The sequence below is a fragment of the Rattus rattus genome, chromosome 1 (assembly GCF_011064425.1).
Source record: "Rattus rattus isolate New Zealand chromosome 1, Rrattus_CSIRO_v1, whole genome shotgun sequence".
Taxonomy (NCBI): domain Eukaryota; kingdom Metazoa; phylum Chordata; class Mammalia; order Rodentia; family Muridae; genus Rattus; species Rattus rattus.
In genome coordinates, this window is record NC_046154.1 from 127,424,010 (window position 1) to 127,447,922 (window position 23,913).

The window sequence follows — 23,913 nt, forward strand, 5'->3', positions numbered from 1 at the left end:
TTTTAAGATAGAATGTTCTATACATATCTGTTAAGTCCATTTGGTTCATGACTTCCCTCAGTCTGTCTATGTCTCTGTTTAATTTCTGTTTCCATGATCTGTCCATTGATGAGAGTGGGGGTGTTGAAATCTCCTACTATTATTGTGTGAGGTGCAATGTGTCTTTTGAGCTTTAGTATGGTTTCTTTTACGTATGAAGGTGCCCTTGTATTTGGGACATAGATATTTAGGATTGAGAGTTCATCTTGGTGGATTTTTCTCCTTTGATAAAGAAGCAAAGTGCCGGGGTTGGGGATTTAGCTCAGTGGTAGAGCACTTGCCTAGCAAGCACAAGGCCCTGGGTTCGGACCCCAGCTCCAGAAAAAAAAAAAAAAAAGAAAAGAAAAAAGAATATGAAGTGTCCTTTCCATCTTTTTTTGATGACTTTTAGTTGAAAATTGATTTTATTCGTTATTAGAATGGTTACCCAGCTTGGTTTCTTCAAAACCATTTACTAAAGCGTTTTTCAGCCTTTACTGCATAAAGGTCTGTCTGCCCCAGTGTGTTTCTGTAGCCAGCAAAGTGTTAGTCCTCATTAAGTATCCAGTTTGTTAATCTATTTTTTATTGGGTATTGTCCATTATATTGAGCATAAGGAATAGTGATTATGCTTTCTGTTATACGGTGTTTGGAGGTGAGATTATTTGTGCTTGTCTTCTTCCTTGTTTTATAAAACCATTAGTTTCTTGCTTTTTCTAGGTGTATTGCCTTAGTTTGGCTTCTTTGCCATTTATTATCCTTTGGAGGGGCTGGATTTGTTTCTTTTGTTTGTTTTGTGCATTTGGTGTTTTAATTATGTGAAGGAGGAGCTTTTTCTGGTCCAATCTAATGGAGTTCTGTGGACTTTTTGTATCGCTATAAAGCATTTCTTTCTAGGGAGTGCCCACTTGTTCTGGGCGGTGAGCCCCATGGGGTTTGGGAGCAGGACTTGTAATGACTGTGACATATAGGTTAGTCTTTAAGATATTTGTCTTTGTTAGATTATTTCAATTAGATACAACTAGAGCCTATAAGAGGCAAATCACCTGAGCAGCTGAAACTCCACTTCCTGTATGTAAGCCACAGTAGCTTTCCTGGTTAATGATGTAGAAGGGTCTACCCATCAGGCCAGTGCTACTCTGGTAGTCTTGATTTGCAAGGCGCTGAGCAAATCATGCTGAGCAAGCCAGGAAGAGTATCCTTTATTGCTTCTGCTTCAGTTCTGCATTGAATGCCTACCTGACTTCTCTCTTCTGCAGTGTAATCAAAATGTGTAAGCCAAATAAACTCTTTTCTTCTTAAGTTGCTTTTGGTTATGGTGTTTTATCACATCAGTAGAATACAAACTGAGATGTTATTCATGTTATATACTTCTAAAATGTTTAATTTCCCACATATCTTTTGGTTGAAAAATCCAGATTTATTCTCTATTGTTTTTTTTAATTTCTATTGTTTGAGAATCTATAAGATATGTGGTTGAATTCCATTCTTTTTAAATTTGTTAACTTGTTATAGGATACAGAATGTGACTCCAGCCAGAGACTGTATAGCTTCTTCTGAAAAATATGCAAAGCTTGGAAGTCCTTAGGGAGGAGTCTCTCGGCTAATTACAGCTTGGTTCTCATTCCTGTAAGTTCGGTGTGTATTGTCTTCAGCAAATCAGGGAGTTGCTAAGAAGTTCTAGAGGCACCAGGCAAATGGCAATGGCCTGTATTATTTTGGTAATCTTCGACTTCCCAGTTTTCAGTGCCTTTTAAAAGAATATTTTTACTAACTCTTGAGAATTTCATACAGTGTATTTTTGATCATATTCATTCCTAGTCTCAAATATGACCCTACTTTCAATTGGAAAAATTTTGTCCCCCCTCCTCCCCTTCTCTCCACTTCTCTGTCTCCATTTTGAGTCAAACTTTGTGTTGACCAAATACTCTTGGGTTGGGGCTCATCTGAGTGTTGATCATCCAGGGTTTCACCTCAAGTGAATCAATCTTTGCTCTTTACAGCTATCAAATGTAATGGCTCAAGTGGGCTAGGATTTTGGCCCAACCTCAGAGGCTCCCTTAGAGGAAACAAAATTTTCATTTCCAAGTGGTTATAAACTGGAGATAGCTTTCAGCTTAGGAATGGGGCCTGCACCATTTCTCCTTTGAGCTTAAGGACACCATCTGAACACATCCGCAGTCCCTGTGCATCTCCCTCCCCACTGAACCTCCCATTGGCGCCCTCTCCTCCATCTATAACTCTTGATCTATTTTCCTTTCCTATGGACTTCTATTTCACCCCAGTCCGTTGCATACCCACTTCTATGGATTGTAGTCTATGCATCATTGACCTAACAGCTAACATCCATGTATAAGGAATACATACCTATATTTGTCTTTCTAGTCTGGAGTTTATGACTGTGGACGAGTTTTCCTAGTTGTAATTATTTACCCATGAGTCATTTAAGAAGCTTTATTTTAGTTTTATTCTATAAATTCTCTATACCTTCTAGTTCTTCCTCATTCCCTCCTTCCAGATTCACTCATTTCTCTGTCTCTCATTTGAAAAGAACAGGCTTCTAAGAGATAATAATCAAACATAACAAAAATAAAAATAAGAGAAAGAAAACCCATCACATTGAGGCTAGATGTCAACAGAAGGAAAGAGCTTCAAGAGCAGGGGTGGAAGAACCAAGAGACCTGCTTGTTCATAAACTCAGGAGTCACATAGTACCAAGCTGAAAGCTATAAGCATACTGGGGACTTGTATAACCATGTAGGTCCTGTGCAGGCTGCTTCTGTCTCCAACAGTTCATATGTGTTCAGCTTAGTTGATTCAGAGGGTCTTGTTCTCCTGGTGCTCATCCCTTGATCCTGTCTTCACCCCTCATTTGTGGGGTTCCTGAACTCTGAGAGGAGGGATTGATGAAGACGCCCCATTTAGATCCTTCACATAAAATCTGGCTGGGGTTCTGCACTAGTTCTATCTGCTGGAGAGAACTTGATGATGGCTGCTGAGTAAGTACTGGATCTATGAGCAAGGCAGAACATCACCAGAGTCATATTTGATACTTTTAGTATATGTAGTTTATCCCAAGCTCTGTGGCTACTAGGGGTCTGTGATGCTAGTTACCAAGTAGTGTTGGTTATAGGTTCCATCTCATGGAGTGGGCCTTTAGTCAAATCAGATATTTTCTGCTAGTCCCATGTTCTAGGCCACCATTGCCCTAGCATGTCTTCAGGGATACAGACTGTAGGTCAGAGTGTTTTTTTTGGCCAAAGCATGCAATGTTTTGTAGCCCACAAAGTATCTTTCCCATACTAAAGATCAATAGGGTGAAGATTTATGTAGGCTCCATTTGATTTCTCTATTTCAATGAGTTGCATTGTCCATAGCAATGGAGCCCTTGCTGTCAATTTGTGGAGAGCAACTCACTGTCTTAGCAATATCCTGGATAAGTTTGGGGATGCCCATGGGTCCCCTGGCCAACAATTCAAATGAATGTAACCTTAGTCTTGCCACTCGAAGTTTTAGTTTTAGAAAAGAGATGGCCAGTTGAGATTCTGTATCTCCAGTAGTTTACAGATCCAACTCGAACAAGGACACTGAGAACAAGACCCTCTGAACCAACTAAGCTGAACATATATGAACCTCTGTGAGACAGAAGCAGCATTCATTCTGGATAGGAGAGACTAATTAGAGTTTTATCTAACTAGAAGCTATTAGCTCTATTTAAATTGCTTATCTCGATCTTTGATTTAACTTTTCGTAGGTGGTGCTCATATTGAAACAAATTACCCATTTTTCTCTTTAGATTTCTCTATTTGGTGGACTATATGTCTTACAGTGATGTCTCTATGATCTCTGGATTTCCTCAGTGTCTGTTTGTCGTCATGATCCCCCTCATCTCTAATTTTGTTTCTTTGATCTTTTCTTCCACTCTTTTACTTACCTCTTGGATATAGGGCTGTCAACTCTATTAATTCTCTCAGAGAATCTCTCTCTTTTCACTGATTCTTTGTATTTTGCATTTGTTTCAATTCTTATTGACTTTGTCTGAGTTTATTTTCTTTTGTTGTCTACCCTTACATGGCTGCTATTCCTTCCTATTCTTTTAACTCAGGGCTTTCATTGTACCATTACATTACTAGTATGCTATTTGCTCAAAACTTCTCTTATGTACTTAATTCATGTGCAATTACTCTCTTAGAACTGCCTTCATTGTGTCTCATGAGTTTGGATATGCTGTGTTTTCACTCTCATTCAATTCTGCAAAGTCTCTCTCATATTTCTTCTTATGGAGCTAATTATTATTCATAGGGTCCTTCATATAGTGAAGTAGAAAGATACCCTTGTCATATACATTGCTGATCTTTGCAGCTTTAGTGGCAATATATCTCTCAACTTACTCTGATTCAGATTTTCCATCATTAGCATCACATTTGTCAGTATAAGAATGCTAACTAACATCTCAACTCTACTGTCAGATTTAATGTGTCAATACAACTATGTTAATTGTAGGAACAAAAGGTTTTCTAACTTCAAGATGCATAACGACTCAACTGATGCCTGTTCCTGACTGAACAAAGCAGATCCTTATTTCTCACTTCTTCAGCTATGTCTTACTTAGGGTTTACATTGCTGTGATAAGGACCATGACCAGAGGCAATTTGGGGAGAAGAGGCTTTATATCAACTTATATGTCCTGACTCAGGTCCATCATAAAAGAAAGACAGGGCAGGAACCTAGAGAGGCAGTTACTGAACAGAAGTCTTGGAGACAGGTTGCTTTTACTACTGCCTGGACCACATCATTCCTTGCTCAGCCTGTCTTTCAGGACAATTCAGGACCACTGGCCAGGGCTTTGCACTGTCCATATCAATAATTAATCAAGAAAAGACACATAGGCTCTGCATACAGTTCACCCAACAGAAACTTCTTTTCTTATCAGTGAAAATTTCTGCCATTCTATTAACTTGAATATTTCCTTTTATACATTTCTGAGGTTATTCCTTCCAAGCCTGGGCAACATCCCCTCCCCTCCCCTTTCCTTATGGGTGTGTTCCTCCCCACCTCCCCCCAAAAAAGCTCAGCCTCACTGGGGTTCAGTCTTACAGGACCCAGGGCTTCCTTCCACTGGTGCTCTTACTAGGATATTGGTCTATTGCTACTCTATGAGGTCAGAGTCCAGGGTCAGTCCATGTATAGTCTTTTAGGCAGGGCTTAGTCCCTGAAGCTCTGGTTGTTTGGCATTGTTGTATATATGGGGTCTCGAGCCCTTCCAAGCTCTTCCAGTTCTTTTTTCTCTGATTCCTCTTAACGGGGGTTCTCAGTTGGTGGTTTGCTGCTGACACGCCTCCCTATTTGCTAGGTATTCTGGCTGTGTCTCTCAGTAGAGATCTACACTGTCTCTTGCACTTCTTTTTGCTTCATCCATCTTGTTCTAATTGATGGCTGTATATATGGGCCACATGTGGGCAGGCTTGAATGGTGTCTTCTGTGTCTGTTTTAATTTGCCTCTATTCCCCTGCCAAGGGTATTCTTGTTCCCTTTAAAGAAGGAGTGAAGCATTCACATTTTGATCATCCGCTTTGAGTTTCATTTGTTCTAGGGACTAGGGTAATTCAGGCATTAGGCTAATAGCCACTTATCAATGAGTGCATACCATGTATGTCTTTCTTCTGTGATTGGGTTAGCTTCATCAGGATGGCATTTTCCAGTTCAAACTATTTGCCTAGCAAATTTCATAAACCTGCTATGTTTTGATAGCTGAGTAATATTCATTGTGTAGATTCTATTTCCATTTAATTCCTTCAACTGTTTGATTGTGTTTTCCTGGAATCTTTCAGGGACTTTTACATTCCTCTCCTGTAGGCTTCTATTTGTTCTCTAAGGAGTTTTTCACGCCTTCTTGGAAGTCCCAGCATCATGGATCAAATCTGATTTTGAAACTAGATTTGCTTTTCTGGTGTGTTTGGATATTCCAGTATGTTTGTTTTGGTGGGAGAATTGGGTTCATGATGCCATATGTAGTCTTGGTTTCTGTTGCTTGGGTTCCTGCGCGCTCTCTCTCGCCATCAGATTATCTCTAGTGTTACTTTGTTCTGCTAATTTGACAGTAGACTGTCCTATAAGCCTGTGTGTCAGAGGCTGTAGACCTGTTTTACTGTTTTTTCAGCCAGTTATGGGGATGAGAGTGTTCTGCTTTGTGTGTGTAGTTTTGTCCCTCTACAGGTCTTAGCTGTTCCTGTGGGGGGCCTGTGTCTTGAGTTCACCAGGGTGGTCACTTGCAGCAGAAAAGTTGGTCTGCACTCTGTGGTCCAGGGCTCCAAGTTCGCTTGGCAGGGTGCTGCCCATCGGGCTCTCGCGGGCGGCAGCAACTGGAAGATCTTGCGCTGCCTTCCGGGAGCCTCCGTGGCACCAGGGTTCCAGATGGATTCTGTGCTTTCCTCTGAATCAGTAATGTAGAGAGTAGTCTCTTCTGGTTTCGCAGGCGTGTCTGCCTCTCTGAAGGTTTAGCTCTCCCTCCCACGGGATTTGGGTGCAGAGAACTGTTTATCCGGTCTGTTTCCTTCAGGTTCCGGCGGTGTCTCAGGCAGGGCTCCTGCTGCACCTGGCCCCTCTCCCACAGGACCCCAGAGGCCTTATACAGTTTCCTCTTGGGCCAGGGATGTGGGCTGGGGTGGGCAGTGTTGGTGGTCTCTTCTGCGCTGCAGCCTCAGGAGTGCCCACCTGACCAGGCGGTGAGGTCTCTCCCACGGGTTTTGGGAGCAGAGAGCTGCTGCGGGCCGGGATCCGCGGGTGTGGGACTTCTGGTAAACACAGGACGTGCCCGGTCCTAGAGGAATTCTGCCTCCGTGTGTCCCGAGATCACCAGGCCGCTTTCTTGCAGCAGAAAAGTTGGTCTTACCTGTGGTCCCGAGGCTCAAGTTCGCTCGCGGGGTGCTGCCCATGGGCTCTCTGCGGTGGCAGCGACCAGGAAGATCAGGCAGGGCTCCTGCCACTCCTGGGTAGAAACTTTTCTTAATTGACGTTCTTCATTCTCAAATGACTCTAAATTGTGTCCAGTTGACAAAAATCTATCAAGAACAATTGACACATTGTCATCTTGACACACAGACATATAACTGTAAAACCATAACCTTCCCTCTATTCATCCCCAAGCTCTCAAATTAAACATTCTAATATTTTAAAGCCCCATAGTGTCTAAAAATTTTTATATGAAAAAATTAAAATCATTTAAAAATATTCACACTTAGTAGTACAAAGACACTCTCTCTCTCTCTCTCTCTCTCTCTCTCTCTCAAACACCCAAGCCTTGTCTAAGATAGCTGAAATCTTTGTAACATTTCCAAATCTCTCAAATTCCAAAACCTCTTAACTGAAGGTAAAATAAAAAATAAGTTACCTACATTCTTGCTCAAAGAGGGAAGAAGCAGAGTGTAGTCACCACCTAAACAAAGCAAAACTCAAGCTCAACAGCATTAGGCTCCGCGCTTGACATTTGGGACTCACTCATTATCCTCTGGGCTCCAGTGGGCTCCTTTTCTCCAGCTCTTCTGTTTGCAGCACACAATGGTTTCTCTGTATCCCAGACTGACCTGCTAGCAGCTGCTGATGTTTAAAGTCACTACATAATTATATTGGAATGCTGGTCTCTTTGTTGCAACTGATTGTACTTTATCAATAACTTCTCCTGGGCTCTCAGGGACTCTGATCCTGCTTCTTGGTGTCAAGCCTCAGCTTCTCCCCATGACTCCGTCAATCCTGGGGCTTCTACTGCAACTGAGGCCACAACTTTACTAAAGGGTTCTTCTGCCCTCTCACATACCAAGCCTCAGCTGCTCTCTGTGAGAACAGCCATGCCTTCAGAACCAGTCACCTGGGAAAACTATTCACACACATTTTAGTTCAGCTATCAGAACATGGTACAACCTCAGCCCTTCTGGACCACAGCTTCTGTGTGTTGACCCTGAGAGAATATACCAGAAGAATTCACCTTAGTGATGCTGGGCTCACATTAATCACCTTGTTCTCAGCTCTAGTTGAGTCAGCATCAATTGTCCCAGCAAAGCAAAAGGTTTTGCTTCAGTGGTTCTGATTTATTGTTAATCACAGCTAAATCTTCAGCCCCAGCCAACCAGAACCACTGTCTCATTTATTTTATTTTTAATTATATATTTTTATTTTTTGAGATTATAATATAACCATATTATTCCCCCATACCCTTTCTTCACTCTAATTCTTTTCTTGCCCTCTTTCAAATTTAGTTTTTAATTTGTGTGTGTGTGTGGGTGTGTGTGTGTGTGTGTGTGTGTGTGTAAAACCTACTTAGTCTGTATAATGTTACTTGCATGTGTTTTTTCAGAAATGATCATTCAGAGATATGCTCTTCTCTGGGATAGACTATTTCTCCCACCTTCAGTATTCTCTAGCTTCCTATGTCTTTTTGTTGATGGTTATACCTTTTTTTCTTACATATTAGTGTGACTACTGGTGTTGTCTTAACTCATGTTTTGGAAGTCATGTTGGTGAGACCTTACAGGTGTAGGTCCTCTGACATTTCTAAGAGAGACAATATCACAGCAAATTCTCTGTTCCCCGGCTCTTACAGAACTCCTGCGTCCACTCTGCAATGGCTCCTGAGCCTTAGGTTTATAGCTGTGTTTCAGGTGTAGCAGTTGGACCTGGGCTCCAAAGCTCTGTAGTTTGGTCGCCTGTGGCTTTCTATAATGGTTTCCATCCACGTCAAGGAGAATATATGAAGTTATCTATGGTATAGGGATAAATATTTAGAGTGTAGTTATAGATTATATTGGTTTAGTAAAGTAGTGGTTGTGGGTTCTCTTCCAAGATACATGCTTAAGTAGACATGATGACTGGCCAGGTTTTCAGTACCAAGCTGGATTTCTCTCTTGTTGAGTGGACCTTAAGTCCATTTAGAGAGTTATTGGACACCACCAAGATACTCTTACACTGTTAGGGCTATTATGATATCCTGGCTCTTTTGGGTTGTTCCCTCCTTTGGAGGTTTGCATGCTGCTTTCTGGTACCATAAAAGCTAGTCCTCAGGAAGGAGGTCTTTAGAGAAAGTCCATCCTGGCTCTCAGAGCCACAGAGTCTCAAAATATCAAATGGCCTCAGTAGAGTCTTTATGGGACTCTCAAACTTTCCTCGAAATCTCACAAGCCAGGCCTCTATCAATCTGTATTGTTCTCAACATTCCTGCCTTCTAAGCTTCCATAGAGAAGTTCACTGAGCTTTGAGTACTTGATGGCTTTTCTAGCTTAAAGATTAAATGTTCTACTATCCTTCCCAGAACATGGTTAGGTATGTCACAGCCATACTTCATAGGACTAATTTCTTCCTTTTTCTGATTTCTCACTTAGTTACTTTTTATTGCTGTGATAAGGACCATGACAACAAAAAGCAGCTTGAGAGGAAACAGCTTATTTCAGCTTGTTATGTCCAAAGTCATAGTCCATCATAAAGTAAAGTCGGGAAAGAACTCAAGTCAGAACCTTGAGACAGAACCAGCAAGCAGATACTATGGAGGGGCATTTCATTGGCTTGCTACTTGTGGCTTGTTCCATTTGCTTTCTGCAGCTCAGGAGCACCTGCCCAGGGTTGCCACAGTAGGGGTAGCCCCCGAGACAGGCTCTCCCACATTAACAGCTAAATCAAGAAAGTGCCATAGAGACTTGTTTTATGCAGGTCTGGTAAGGGGGCCTTCTCATTGAGCTTTTCTCTGGAATGACTCTAGATTGCCGGTTGACAGAAACTTACTGGGGTAAACTGGTCAGCCCCTGTTCTACTTCAGCCTCTGTGAGTTTACACTGTGTCGCACCTCACACCATGATGCTGTGAGGGGTTCGTCATCTTGTAAGCTACACACTGCATGATAAGCTTCTTTTTAAAGTCTGGAGGGTATTCTGTTCGTGGATATGACATTTTCTTTTTCATTCATTTGTTGAGACAACATTCAATTGCTTACACAGCTTGCCTGTTGTAAATTGTGCTAAAATGAACACTGAGTGTAAATATTTCTTAGAGATTCTGACTTCCATTTGATAAATGCTCTGAAGTTGTTGTTGATCTTATAGCAGTTCTTTTTTCATTTTTTGGAGGAAATTCCTACAGTTGCATCCTCATTGTAACCTTTAAAATTTTCTCATCACTGACACTGAGCACCCACTTTCAGGTGCCTAAAGCCATTTTGTGTCTTCAGATCATTGCCTCCTTTTAAAATCAGGTTAATTGCTAGATTATTTCATTTTGCCATCAAGTTGTTTGTATTTTAGAAATTGATCCTTTAACAGACTCCAATATAAATATTTCTATTTTCTATAAATATTATAAATATTTCTCACAAACCACAGATTGCTTTCGTATTCTGTCGATTGTTCCTTTAGTTGTGTGGAGCTTCTGTACTGTGATCCAACGAGATCATTAAGCTTTCGGAGGGCTCTTGTAAGAGAAACTCATGTGTTATGACTTTAGTATTCTCGAATTTCTTAGTACTAGTTTGTGATCTGATGTGATACATTTCAGACAATGACCTTACATGTTTAAGAAGAATGTGTGTCTGTTGCTGCTTGGGAATGTTCTATGTATCTGTTGGATCAGCTGGTTCATGGTGGTGTTCTTATTTGTTGTTTCTTTGTTGAACAAAATGTTTGTTCTAGTCATTACAAGGAGGTAGTGTGGTCTATATTGTATTGCTTTTTTAAATTTAGTTTTGTCACAACCCTATTTAAAAAAATGGGGTTCAGAGCTAAACAAAGAATTCACAGCTGAGGAATGCCGTAATGGCTGAGAAACACTTAAAGAAATGTTCAGCATCTTTTAGTCATATGGAAATGCAAAAAAACAAAACCTGAGATTCCACCTTACTCCAGTCAATATGGCTAAGATCAAACACTCTGGCGACAGCAGATGCTGGCAAGGATGTGGAGAAAGAGGAACACTCCTCCATTGTTGGTGGGATTGCAGACTGGTACAACCATTCTGGAAATCAGTCTGGAGGTTCCTCAGAAAATTGGACATTGAAGTGCCTGAGGATCCAGCTATACCTCTCGTGGGCATATACCCAAAAGATGCCCCAACATATAAAAAAGACACGTGCTCCACTATGTTCATAGCAGCCTTATTTATAATAGCCAGAAGTTGGAAAGAACCCAGATGCCCTTCAACAGAGGAATGGATACAGAAAATGTGGTACATCTACACAGTGGAGTACTACTCAGCTATCAAGAACAATGACTTTATGAAATTCATAGGCAAATGGATGGAACTGGGAAATATCATCCTGAGTGAGGTAACCCAAACATAGAAAAAATATACATGGTATGCACTCATTGATAAGTGGATATTAGCCCAAATGCCTTGAATTTACCATCCTAGATGCACAGACACATGAAACCAAGAAGGATGACACTAAAATGTAGATGCTTCACCTCCTTGTAAAGGGGAACAAGAATACCCTTTATAAGGGAATAGAGAGGCAAAGTGTAGAACAGAGGCAGAAGTAACACCCATTCAGAGTCTGCCCCACATGTGGCCATACATATACAGCCACCAAACTAGATAAGATGGATGAAGCAAAGAAGTGCATGATGGTGAACTGGGTGCAGATCTTCCTGAGAGACACAGTCAGAATACAGTAAATACATAGGCTACTGCAGCAAAACCACTGAACTGAGAATCAATCTCTGTTGAAGAATCCAGGAGAAAGGACTAAGAGTTGATGGTCTCAAAACCCATATGAATAACAATGCCAAGCAACCAGAGCTTCCAGGGACTAAGCCACTACCCAAAGACTATACATGGACTCACCTTGGGCTCCAAATTCATAGGTAGCAATGAATAGCCTAGTAGGGGCACCAGTGGAAGGGGAAGCCCTTGGTCCTGCCAAGTGAATGGGATTGTTGGGGGAAGGGCAGTAATGGGGGGAGAATGGGGAGGGGAACACCCATATAGAAGGGGAGGGAGAAGGGTTAGGGGTATGTTGGCCCAGAAACCGGGAAAGGGAATAACATTTGAAATGTAAATGAGAAATACCCAATTTAATAAAGATGGGAAAAAATGGATACATATAAAAAATGTCATCTCTCCCCATAAATAACTTACAAACAATAAAAGGGAAAAAACATTTCAGCAAAAGAAAATTAGGTTTGTCAATATTTGTTTTGTAAATGCTTTGATATTAAATGCATGCGTATATTTACATCTATTAATCTTTGACGCATGACTTCATATTAGTCCCTATGTTATCTCTTCTGAGTTTGATGTACAGTCTATTTTATACAATATAGTTACCTTATTTTGTTTACTGTTTGTGTATTTTTTTATTTTTCCATATTCAGTCTGCATGTGACCCTAAATCTAAAGTGAGTCCCTTGTAAGAGTACGCTGTATCTTGTTTTTATTTCATTAAACGACTTTGATTGGGATGCTTAATTCATTTATACTTGAAGTAATTACTGATGAGAAATTGTTGTTGTGTAATTTATTTCTATTTTATCTCTTGCTTTCCTCCTTTGTTTTTGTGTTTATTTTTATATACTTTAATTATTTTGTCCTCTTTTGGGTAATTTGTATGGGTACTTTACTAGTTATTTTCCTATTGCTCTGATAAAACACCATGACTTAGGCATCTTATAAAAGACTATGTTTAATTGGGCTGATGGTTCCGGAGAGTTCTCAGAGTGTTGGCCGGAGTGTTTGATCTTAGCCATATTGACTGGAGTTCATAATGGCAGAGCAGCAAAGGCATGGTGTCAGGAACAGCCGAGAGCTCACATCATGAACCGCAAGCAGGAAGCAGAAAGGGACTGCCTCAAATGGCTCATGTCTTTTGAAACCTCAAAGCTCCTCCTTCAAAAAAACAAAATTCCTAATCCTGGCTAAACATTTCCACCAAGTGGGGATCAAGTACTCAATCATGAGTCTATGCGTGCCATTCTCTTTTTTTTCTTTTTTTTTTTCCGGAGCTGAGGACCGAACCCAGGGCCATGTGCTTTGCTAGGCACACGCCACGAGAGCCATTCTCAATCAAACCAACACGGATATTTTGTTTATGGTTACTTATTGAATTTATATATATACTATAAGCCACCGTATCTTTTAAAATGCATAAAACTTCCATACTTTTTTATTTTCCCTCATCCGCTTTATATATTAAGCTACAATTAATCTCTTTCTTTAGGAGTTAAGTAACATTTCTTTGTTATGGCTATTTTAAAGAATTTCCCTTTAACTTTCACGTTTAATATAAAATGTTATTCACTGACATTAGAATGAAACACAGTCCTCTATTTGATTACATATTGGTAATATATTATTGATTGTAGACTTTTTTTTGCTTATAATTTTATTATAATTTTGCTTATAATTTTTGCCATTTCAAAAAAGAACTTAAATTTTCTTTTAGATTTACTTATTTTATTTTATATGTATTGTGACTGCATATAAGCATGTGCACCATGTGCATGCATACTAGTATTTATAAGCCAGCATGTGGGTGCTGGGAACCAGACCCACACCCTCTGTATAAACACCAAATGATTCTAACTGCCGAGTTACCTCCCTAGCCTGTATTATTTTGTTTTTCCTTGAAGAACTTTTAAAAGCATTTACTATAAGTCCAGTGGTGATGAACTCTGAGTTTTTGTGTGCCTGGCAGGCCTTTGTGTCTTTATGGTTTTCATGTGGCATTTTTGCCAAGGATAATGTTCTAGGTTAGCATGGCCTGTAAGGTTCTGTGTAAAAAATGTGCTGCTAGTTTAGCAGACATTACCTCGTTTATGACAAGTCATTTTCTCTTGATGCTTTTAACATCTCCCTGACTTGGGTGATTAGTTCTAACATGTTTCATTGTGAATTTGTTTGTTCTCATCTTTGTTGAGCATTTGCCTTCCTTGGTCAGGATGTTTCGCTTTCATCCTCCAGAATTCTGAAGTTGTCTACCACTGTACCTTTAAAATATCTTTCCTTCATTTCTGTTAGTTTTGTACAGGTGTACAATGAAATATGATCATTACTGCTCTCAACTATTATATTTTTGAAGCAACTTTCAGACTTTTTGGGTGCTTTTGCTCCCTAGTCTCTTTGTTTGCTTTCGTGCTTTTCTCTCTTTCCATCTCTGTCTGTCTGTCTCTCTCTGTAACACACACACACACACACACACACACACACACACAGTGGTGTTTAGTAGGTTCTGTGCATTATCTTCATCCTTTTTCATATTATTTTCCTCTGAGTCCGCTATTGGGTTTAGTCTAGCTAGAGCACCAATCATAGTGTTCTTTCAACAATGAGACACCAACCAGCAACCCTTGATGAGTACATCCACAAACATATTCCTGTAACATTCATGTAGTTATTCAAATGTAAGCATCCCTTAGCAATCCCAGGAGTTATGTGAAGGCTTTTTAGAGGATTAGCATGTGAGTTGGTTGGTGGCTCCCGACAGTATGAAGAAAATGAAAAAGGCATACTTACGTGAGCAAGTTCATAAACATATAAACAGCCAGATATTTTCACATGTATATCACATACAAGGACAATGTAAGAGATGGGGCTTAATAGAGTCATGTTTAAGAGCTGTTTGAGTAGAGAGTTCTGTTAGCAGGCCATCCTTTAGGCTAGATGAGTGCTGAAAAGATGTGGATCAGGTTGTCAGTGGTAGGTGATGTAAGAGCAAAAGATACAAAACTTAGCAAAATGGCACGTTTGAGTGAAAAAGTCTGGGAGTGAGGGTCTGTGTAATGGGAGGTCCCATTTAATTGAATGTATCTACCTTTAAGGGGGAAAAGGAGTTTCACTTTTCACGTACTTGGTTTAGTAAATGGAATAACCAGTATAATATGTTTCTAACCTTAGGGGAAATCTCTGCTGCTTATAAAGGCTTAAGATTGATTAGCATAATATTCTGGCAGAGAAAGAAGGTGGGAGAGCAATTGGAGGAGAACAAACCACAGTGGATAATGAGAGGCTGAAAACACACTCCTGAGAGATTAATTATGCCACTGAGTTGAAGTCATTGAGGGATGGAATTCCAGTCTCTGACTTTCTATATCCACAGCATCCATCAACACCATCCTGCTACTTAAGTGATGTTTGTCAATGAGTCAAACTTTACTCCTCATCTAGTCCCGAAAAACATAACAAAAGTTAGATTTACATCCACTAGTCTTGATGGTATTGCCATCTATTTTGTTTATTTGATTGCTAAAAATAACATCTGCATTTACTTTGCCTAATCAATAGCTAATGGAAAACGCCTACAGCCAGCGGTGAGAGCACCTCTAGGAAAGAGGCATGCTAACTAACTGTACAGGTAATGACCAGTTTGACTATGCTGCAGTAAAAGACACTCATGTCTATTTAGGGTATGCTGGGGAATAAAAGGGAGCGAGTCTGGACATGGCTGCCCCAGGCTTTCCAGTATGATTCTATAATCCTCTCATGAAAGTGCTGACCAGGACACATTATGATACAATATTATCCTTTAGATTTGTCTGTCAGGAAATTAAAAGGAGTGAAACGACTGTGAGATCATTTTTACTTATGGAACTGATTGTACTTTTACAGTTACCTCTAAAAAGCCAGTAATTAGTGGCTCATCAAGGGCCATCTATGTGGTACTTATGATCTTTGAACGCTGTAACCTCATTTTTATAAAAACTGGTTTCCTAAAGATGAGCTGAAAGGCACACGGGTGTTAGCACAGCCAGCTTGACGTTGACAGCCCTGTCCATGCAGCATTCTTGTGTGTTGTCATTCATGTTGTTCACTGTCATTCTGACCTAGCTGAGCTAGAATGACATTGCCAACACAGGAAGGACTTAGAACCCTGACAACGGAGGATAAGACAGTGCAAAGTGCCATTCATGTATACTTAGCAGTCTCCATGTGTCTCATTTTAGAAACAATTTATTCTGAGGAAAAAAAATTTTCTTCGTGGAAGACTTTAACAACTTGTAAACATATTTGTCTATTTTCAAGTTTGGGTTTTTATGCTTGTTTAAGTAGCCTGAGACCATGGCAATGTTTGTGGGAGCACTTTATGGCAGCCTAAAGATTTTCTTGCTGTCTAGTACCTATGTAAAATACAAATGATTAAGTTACCTGACTGTCCATCTTGATAATTTGATCTGAATATTCAGTTTTCTGATTGTTAATGGTGATGTACAGCTTGATGGGTTTATCTGAGGTCAGCTATTTATAACTATACCTGAGATGTAGCTGTTCTGTAGGATGCTGGGTTGGGGTGTAGCTGTACTGTGAAATAGGTTTGGGTGCTGACTGCCTCATTTCTGGTGACAGCAGCTGGAAGTATTGGAGAGTTCTGGCTTTGCAAGGTGCAGGTTAAGGCTAGTTTCTCATCTCCTGCTTTGTGACCTAAAAAAAGTCTGTAGTGCCGTCAGAGTGCCTACCTCTGCGGAGAGACTGCCAAGGTCCTAAAGCAGGTATGGGTCATGGGGCTGTTTACGTCCTGGGACACCATGGTTTAGGGGTTGTGATTTTGTAAAGTATTTAACAGTTTCTTTCTGAATAATAACTCTGTCTGTGTGTGTGTGTATGTGTGTGTGTGTGTGTGTGTGTGTGTGTGTTGTGCATATGTATTATGCACCAGGAGGAGTGTAGAGCAAAGGGGATAAATGAAAATGGCTTGCTACACTGAGAAGAATAAGGATTTTACATATTTTCCATTTCTGTTTCTAAGTGCAAAACTATTTGTAAAATTAATATATTTTTATTTAATTTTTATACAATATATTTTTTTCCTCCCCAACTATTCCCAGATCCTACTACCTCCTTACCTACCAAACTTCATGTTCTTTCTCTCTCTCCATTAAAAAAAGTCCCATAAAACACACACACACATTTTTGAAAATCAACGCAGACAAGTTTAAAAGATCCAATAAGACAAAACACAAAACAGAACACAACAAAAAGCACATAGACCCCCATGGCCTCTGTTCTGTGTTGGCCATCTGTTGGGGGTGGGACCTGCCCTGAAGTGTGGTTGATACGCATGTGGGGAAAACGGGTTCTCCCTTCTCCAGAAGGCGTCCCTTACAAACAGCTTCTTGATAAGGATTGGGGGGTGGTTTCCTGTCCACATCTCCTTCTCCACTGTGGGATTTTGTTTGCTTTGAACTTTTACGGGTCTTGTTCATGTGATCACAGTCTCTGTGAGTTCATACGTGTGCAAGTCCTGTTGTGTCTGGAAGATACATTTTTCTTGAACCTGGGATGCTAAGATTGAAGATTAATTATATTTTGTGAATGTGTATTGGAAATTTGTGTAAAAGGTTTATTTGAAGCAATGCAGGCCTAATACATTAAAAATAGTTTTAGACTGATTTTAAGAATAAATAAAAATTAAAAGAATTAAAAAGATGAAAATAAGTCCCATAATGTACTATAATCCATTATTACCCAATAAATATTTTGTGATAAAATAAGAGAATATAATTAATTAAAAAAGAGGAAAAAGTCCTAATATTAGTTTTTATTTTTTAATCAGGCACTCAGAATGGAGAGTATCTCTAGACATCTTTTTATATGGTCTTGTCTATTTCAGTTTGTTTGTTTGTTTGTTTATTTATTTATTTATTTATTTATAATCTTTTATTTTTTTCTGGCTTGTTTTGGCTGTGGTAAGATATCATGAACAAAAGCATCTTGGGCAGGCGGGGGTGGGGGTGCAATTTGACCTAAATAATCTACTGAGGGAAGCCATGATAGTAACCTAGAGGCAAGGACTGAAGCCGAGGCCATAGGAGAACACTTCTTACTGGCTTGCTCCTTTTAACTTGCTCAGTTTATTTTCTTACACACCCCAGGACCTAGGGTTTAGCTCCACCTACAATGGTCTGGGCCCACCTACATAATTATTGATCAAACAAATATTCCACAGGCTTGCCTGCTATCAGACTTTGTGGAGGCACTGTCATTCTTTTCCTCAGATGACTCTAGCTTGAGTCAGGTTTGATAAACAAGACATCACAGTATATATGGAGTCCAGAAAGATTTATACCTGTGCATGATAAATGATGAACTAAGTAATTCTTTAGAGATGACCAACCCTATAGTTGATGATACCTGTCAGAAATCAGTTTTTCTGTAGTAAGATAGAAGTGAAGGAAGTTGGAAAGCACATTGGTAGTCTGTATCTAGCAGTTACCAGAAAAGCAGGAATGGATTAGACCTGTATGAGGCCATGGATAGAAGCACATTATTATAATAGTTTAAAAGACAGTCACATAGAGACAGTTTTTCGTGATAGCCTCTTGAGTTTTTAGAGTTCTGTTTCTTTGTCTCTTGTGCCTTATGACTTATCTGTTGGAAATACTTACTTTTTAAAGGTCAGCAGTGAGTAAGAGAAAAAAGTGAATTTCTCTCTCTAAAAATTAAAATTCCAGAGTAATGTAACTACTTTCTTTTATTCTTGTTAAACGTACTGAGACACTCGGGAGCTGGAGAGACAGCTCAGTAGTAAGAGCTCCTACAGCTCTTGTAGAAGACCAGGTCAGGAGGCCCTAAGGGACGTCTTCTTGTGGACTCTGTGTGCACCTACACTCACTCACACATGCAGACACACAAACATATGTACGTAAGAATAAAATAAAACAAATCTTTAAAAACATTAAAAATATCACTGTTTTATAATGTCTTATGTAATCTATAAAATACAAAACATCCACTGAGCATTAATTAAAATAAGTAATTAAATTAACTAAAAATGAATCACTAAGCAGTTTGAAGCAGAAAATATCTTACATACTTTTAGTAAGAGTAAAAAGGAATATAGTTTCAATCGTAGCACGATCAATGAAGTAGATAGAATTCAAGATTGACTTTTGAAATTATATCTATTTGTCTGTCTATCTCTATCTATCGATCCATCTATTTATCTGTCTACCTATATATGATGTATGTGTATGTATGTATGTATGTATGTATGTATGTATGTATGTATGTATCTATCTGATTTTTTTTTTCGAGACATGGTTTTCCTATGTAGCCCTGGCTATCCTGGAACTTGCTCTGTTGACTAGGCTACCCCAGAACTCAGTGATCTCCTGCCTCTGGCTCCCAGGTTCTGGGATGAGAGGTGTGCACCACCACCACCATTTTGAGACTATTATAATTTAATCCATGGACATGTGACTGATTTTTATATTCCAATTTATATTAAAATAGGAACTTTAGTTCTTTTTTTTTTTTTTTTTTTTTCGGAGCTGGGGACCTAACCCAGGGCCTTGTGCTTCCTAGGCAGCGCCTACCACTGAGCTAAATCCCCAACCCCAAAATAGGAACTTTAAAAAGTGAATGCTTTCTAGAAAAGATTTATTTCTTCTAATTTTATTTAAAACAATTTAGTAGTTAGGAATTTGCTTTAGCTTCTCTTCTGGAGGAGAGTAATTTTGTGACCATGTTTCTAAGGCAGTTCCACATTATCTGCCTTGAAAAGGTCTCTTAGTCACTTGGTGCTGAGTCTTTTGGTTCCCCAGGGGAACCGCAGCAGGAGAGAGTCTTCTCTGGCTGTCCTGTGAGTCAGTTCCCTCCACATGCACACAGCCTCAGCAGCACCTTTCTCAGCCGTCCCCTCCCGCCCCTGTGTCCTGTCTCCCTCAGCGCCTTCCTCTGCAGCTTCTTTGAGCACGGCCCTTCCTGGCCATAGTTCTTCCTAGGCTCCCAGCTTGATGGCTCACCCTCTTTATCCATTAAGATGAAAGAAGTCCGACACAATCCCTTTTCAAGACTTTTCTAAAAACTTCCTACAGCCATGTGAAGAACATCTTTAGACACCTTTCCAAGTTCCAGTATAGTTTAAAAGTGCAGAACAATCTTTCAGAATTTTATTGGAACCACTTGTGATACAGTATCTATCATTTGTCCTGGGTCACTGTACCTCAGTGGCACTGTCAACTTTCAACATAGTATTTTTAACGAATTAGAAGTATTTCACATGTAAGTTAGGCCAAGCATGTTAGCACAGTGCGTGTACACCCTCAGGGTGAGTGGGGCCTAGGCATTAAAGGGCAGACTGGGGTACTGAAAGTGTTCAAGTTTTACACACTCATAGGTGTTAGTATCAAACATAGGCTGTGACTCTGCTCACTGTATGCCAAGCCTTCGTGGGGACAGGCTAGAACCCAGTGCCACTTGAGTTAAAGATGCCCATATGCTGGCATCGCGGCCATTCATACCTGTGTTGTGCCGTTCCCCTCCATGCCTGTATTAGCAATCTGCTTTTGGGCTTTGACATCCGGGAATTCCCAGGTGAATTTTGTCACAGAAAAAAGAGAATCATCAATACCACAGTTAAACCTGACTTTCAAAGCTAATAGTATCTCATTTGGGGGCTCAAATTTAATAAATTTTCTTTGATTCTGGGTGAGTTTTTAAACATCAAACAATGAATTGGCCAGGGTGCAGTAAAATATTTAGATCTATTGACTCTGGTTCAGAAGGGTAGAAGGCAAAACACCAGTGGTTTGATGTTGATAAATTCTCAGTACCTTAATCCACATTAATGTGTTCTTTTATCTGAATGATCACTGGTGACAGAAAAGGAAGAAGGAAGGTACACACACCCAACAAAGTCACCACCGGAAGCAGCGAATACTTGTAACATGTAGTTTACTTTGTGCAGTAGGGTTTTCATCCCGATAGAAGCCTGGGAAGCCCTGCTAGAAATTAAGCACACACTGAATTACCCCCGCAGGGAGCGCTCACTTCTGTGAGGCATACCCTGCCGTGTTCGCTGCCATCCTCTCACGCTCACTTACTGACAGGAAAATCGCAGGACTCGCTTGGGAAAATAAGGACTCTTATTTATACCCATAGATTAGCACGAACAATTAAAAATGTCTCTGCTTGTGGGCATTTGCTGGTTTAAGAAAAAAAAAAACCTTCAGAATATGACAATCCATGAGATGTCTATATTTCTCATCCTAACTGATTTTATACAGTAGTAAATAATTCTAACAGTTTTACAAGTTGCCCAACAAAAATAGAAAAACGGACGGTTATTTATCGAATTGACTGATTGATTGAATCAGGGTCTTGCTATGTAGTCCAGGTTGATCTTCAACTTGCTCTGTAGCCCAGGCTGGCCTGGCTCTTGTGAGCTCATGCCTCAGCCTTGGTGTGCTGAGATTGCAGGCACGAGTTACAGTGTCCCAGCTGCGGTGTCAGGCAGGACAGGACGTGCGAGGGCTCCTTTGGCAGTTAGTCTTATTTTATACTTAACACCATTCTTGATGTGCACCTCTATGCATCTTCATAAAAACTCGGTCACGTGGCCATTAGATTGTATGCATATGTGTGTGACGTTTGTATGTTTGCTTGTGTGTTTGCATGTGCACATGTGTTTGCACAGGGGCTTGGATATCAGCATCTTCCTTTGTTACTCTCCCCTCCCCTTATTTTCTTGGGTTAGGATCACTCACTGAACTCAGAGCTCTGGATTGGTCGAACTGAGTGGCCATTGAATCCCAGGACCCCACCTGCTCCCACCTCCAGCATGTGCCTGTTTGTTCACGTGGGTGCAGGAATCCAAACTCAGATCCTAATGCCTTCATGGTAAGCCCTTTAACCACAGAACCAGCTCACAAAAATGGTATAAGGCAGCTTTATAGAATTTTTAAAATATATGATAGCAAAAAGAAAAAAAGAGATTTAAAAAAACTATCCAAGCACACGAAATGTTAGAAAGTATTTCTGTTTAATGAAAACTCTTCTTGCTCAGTGGACTGATGAACTTTATATTAAATGCAAACCCGAGTGCAGAATGCATAAGGCTAAATCCTGGAGTTTCTTTGTATTTGCACGGCGTGTCCTGATTTGTCCAGAAGGTGGCAGTGTGATATCAACTGCCCACAGGAGCTCGGAATTAGAACTCCATCTGGACACGCTTGTGTCCTTACCTTTCTGAATACTTAAACTCTAGTACAAATGCTACTGATTTTATTTCCGTTATCTTATTTAGAGGTTTTGTGACCAGGCCAGTTTCCATGCATTTATTGCTAAGACTTAAGTTTAATTAAGTCCTGCAGTTTTAGAAGACTGAGCAGGACAAACAAACCCCATACTTGTGTATTTTGAAGTCTCCTTTTGTGTTGAGTGTATTTGTTCTTATTCCAGAGCATGTATTAGAGAAGTTTCTTTTCAAAACCCAGCCCCTAGTAACTATCGTGTACAACATGCATGATCTAATGTCAGTTAAACACGCTTTTAAGAGAGTGGTAATAGGGGATTGCAGCTTGCTTTTGATTTTGTCCCCCCTCCCCACCATTTTCCGAGTGGAGCTGTGAAGGAATAATTCAAAGCGTCTTGATCAGAAGGCTTCTGTGCCTCTTCTCCCCTCTTCATTTCAAGCAGGAGGATGCTTTTTCTTCTTAACATTCTCCCCCAGCACTCTGAATTAGAGATTTATTTGCAACGAAAAATCAATTAGTCCTAAATTTATTCATGGATTTCAGGTCCAGCGATCAATGCAAGTCCACTCAGTGGGCTCAAGGGGACCCAGTTCATCCCAGTTAATGTGTCTGAAGGGGAATTACCATTGATGCTGTTTTTTTCCCCTTTAGGTCAGAGATCAGATCTCACTGTCACGGACTGCAGCAACTAGGAATGACTTCACCCTGCAGCTACCCAAACTGCACCTGGAGACCTTTGCAATGGAGGGGCTCAAGGGTGGGCCAGAGGTTGTAGCATGCCAGGTTAGAGCCTAAATAACATTGTTTGCTACTGAAATGTATAGAAAAATAAATTGTACTAACTGGAAGAGAATGAAATCCTGGGAGTATTGTGAATAATTTAGATGAGATGCAAATAAATGTTTTCTATCACGTAGCATTAAAAACGTGTTTCTTTAAAGCCAGAACTAGCCTATTAAAATAATGCAGAAAAGCGTTTCACAAAGAAAAGTATGTGTTTATGTCGAAGTACAATATTAAAGGACCCACTTTCCTTTCAGTGCGAGCTGGTAAGACATTAGGCTTTTATCTTTTCAGGCCTGTATCTATTTGTTGCTTTTGTTGTTTTAAAATAAGTCACTTTACATAAAAAATTTCAAGAAAGAGATCTAAAGATTTCTCATGTTAGTTACAAAAAAATCCACATTTTAGAAAAATTAGAAAAAAATTAATTTTAGAAAAACCTAGAGTTCAACTGTATTTCGCATTAAAGAGTCCTTTACCTTTTAATGCTTAGTTTTATTGAGCATTGTACTACAGTGTGCAAACAGGGCCATTTCATTTTAAAGCTCAAAACATCAATTTATGAAACCTTGGATAACTTTAAAAGTAATTCAGGAACTTATTTTCAGAAGGATTCATTTTCAATTGTTGTAGCTATCCTCTTCTAGCGTGACTGTATTTTGTGATCATATTTCCTTAAAGTTCATATTACATTGTAAGTTGGAATATATAAAATTCAGCCAATAGTTTATCTCTCCCCTTACTCCTCAAAGCCTCCATTTGAAAAAAACTATTAGTATTATGTAAACTTCAGGAAGCTTGATTTTACAAGAGATGGTCCCTATTGAACAGTTCTCTAGATTGTCCAATATATTTAGAAGGAAAATGCTTTTTGAAAACTCGCTTTTAATATTTAGAAGCTTAAAATAATATTTTCTTTCTTCAGTTTATGACCATGTAGAATTTCAATTTCGTATAAAATGTGCTAGCCCATATGATCTATGTTAACGTTACCTATTCCGCACCCTACTTTAACCTGTTATTAGAGCCTGGGTTATGCTCTGCAAAAAAATGTTTATAACTTTTTTTTAAAAATCTAAAACATAATTATATAGGTAGGCATCAAACATTTTTATTTTCTTTATAGGCTTTACCACTATTTACAACAAAATTAAATGTGTGTTTTAAATTT

General features: G+C 39.7%; 1 protein-coding gene across 1 annotated transcript in view; it reads left to right on the top strand.

The window, feature by feature from the left end:
• Positions 1 to 20,002: 20,002 nt before the first annotated feature.
• Positions 20,003 to 23,913, top strand: part of LOC116902135 (coiled-coil domain-containing protein 171-like) — an 88,362-nt gene continuing 84,451 nt past the window's right edge. Inside the window, exons 1-2 of the mRNA XM_032904501.1 lie at positions 20,003 to 20,032; positions 22,611 to 22,742. Of these exons, the coding sequence (XP_032760392.1) occupies positions 20,003 to 20,032; positions 22,611 to 22,742 (162 nt within the window). The remainder of the gene's footprint in view (positions 20,033 to 22,610; positions 22,743 to 23,913) is intronic.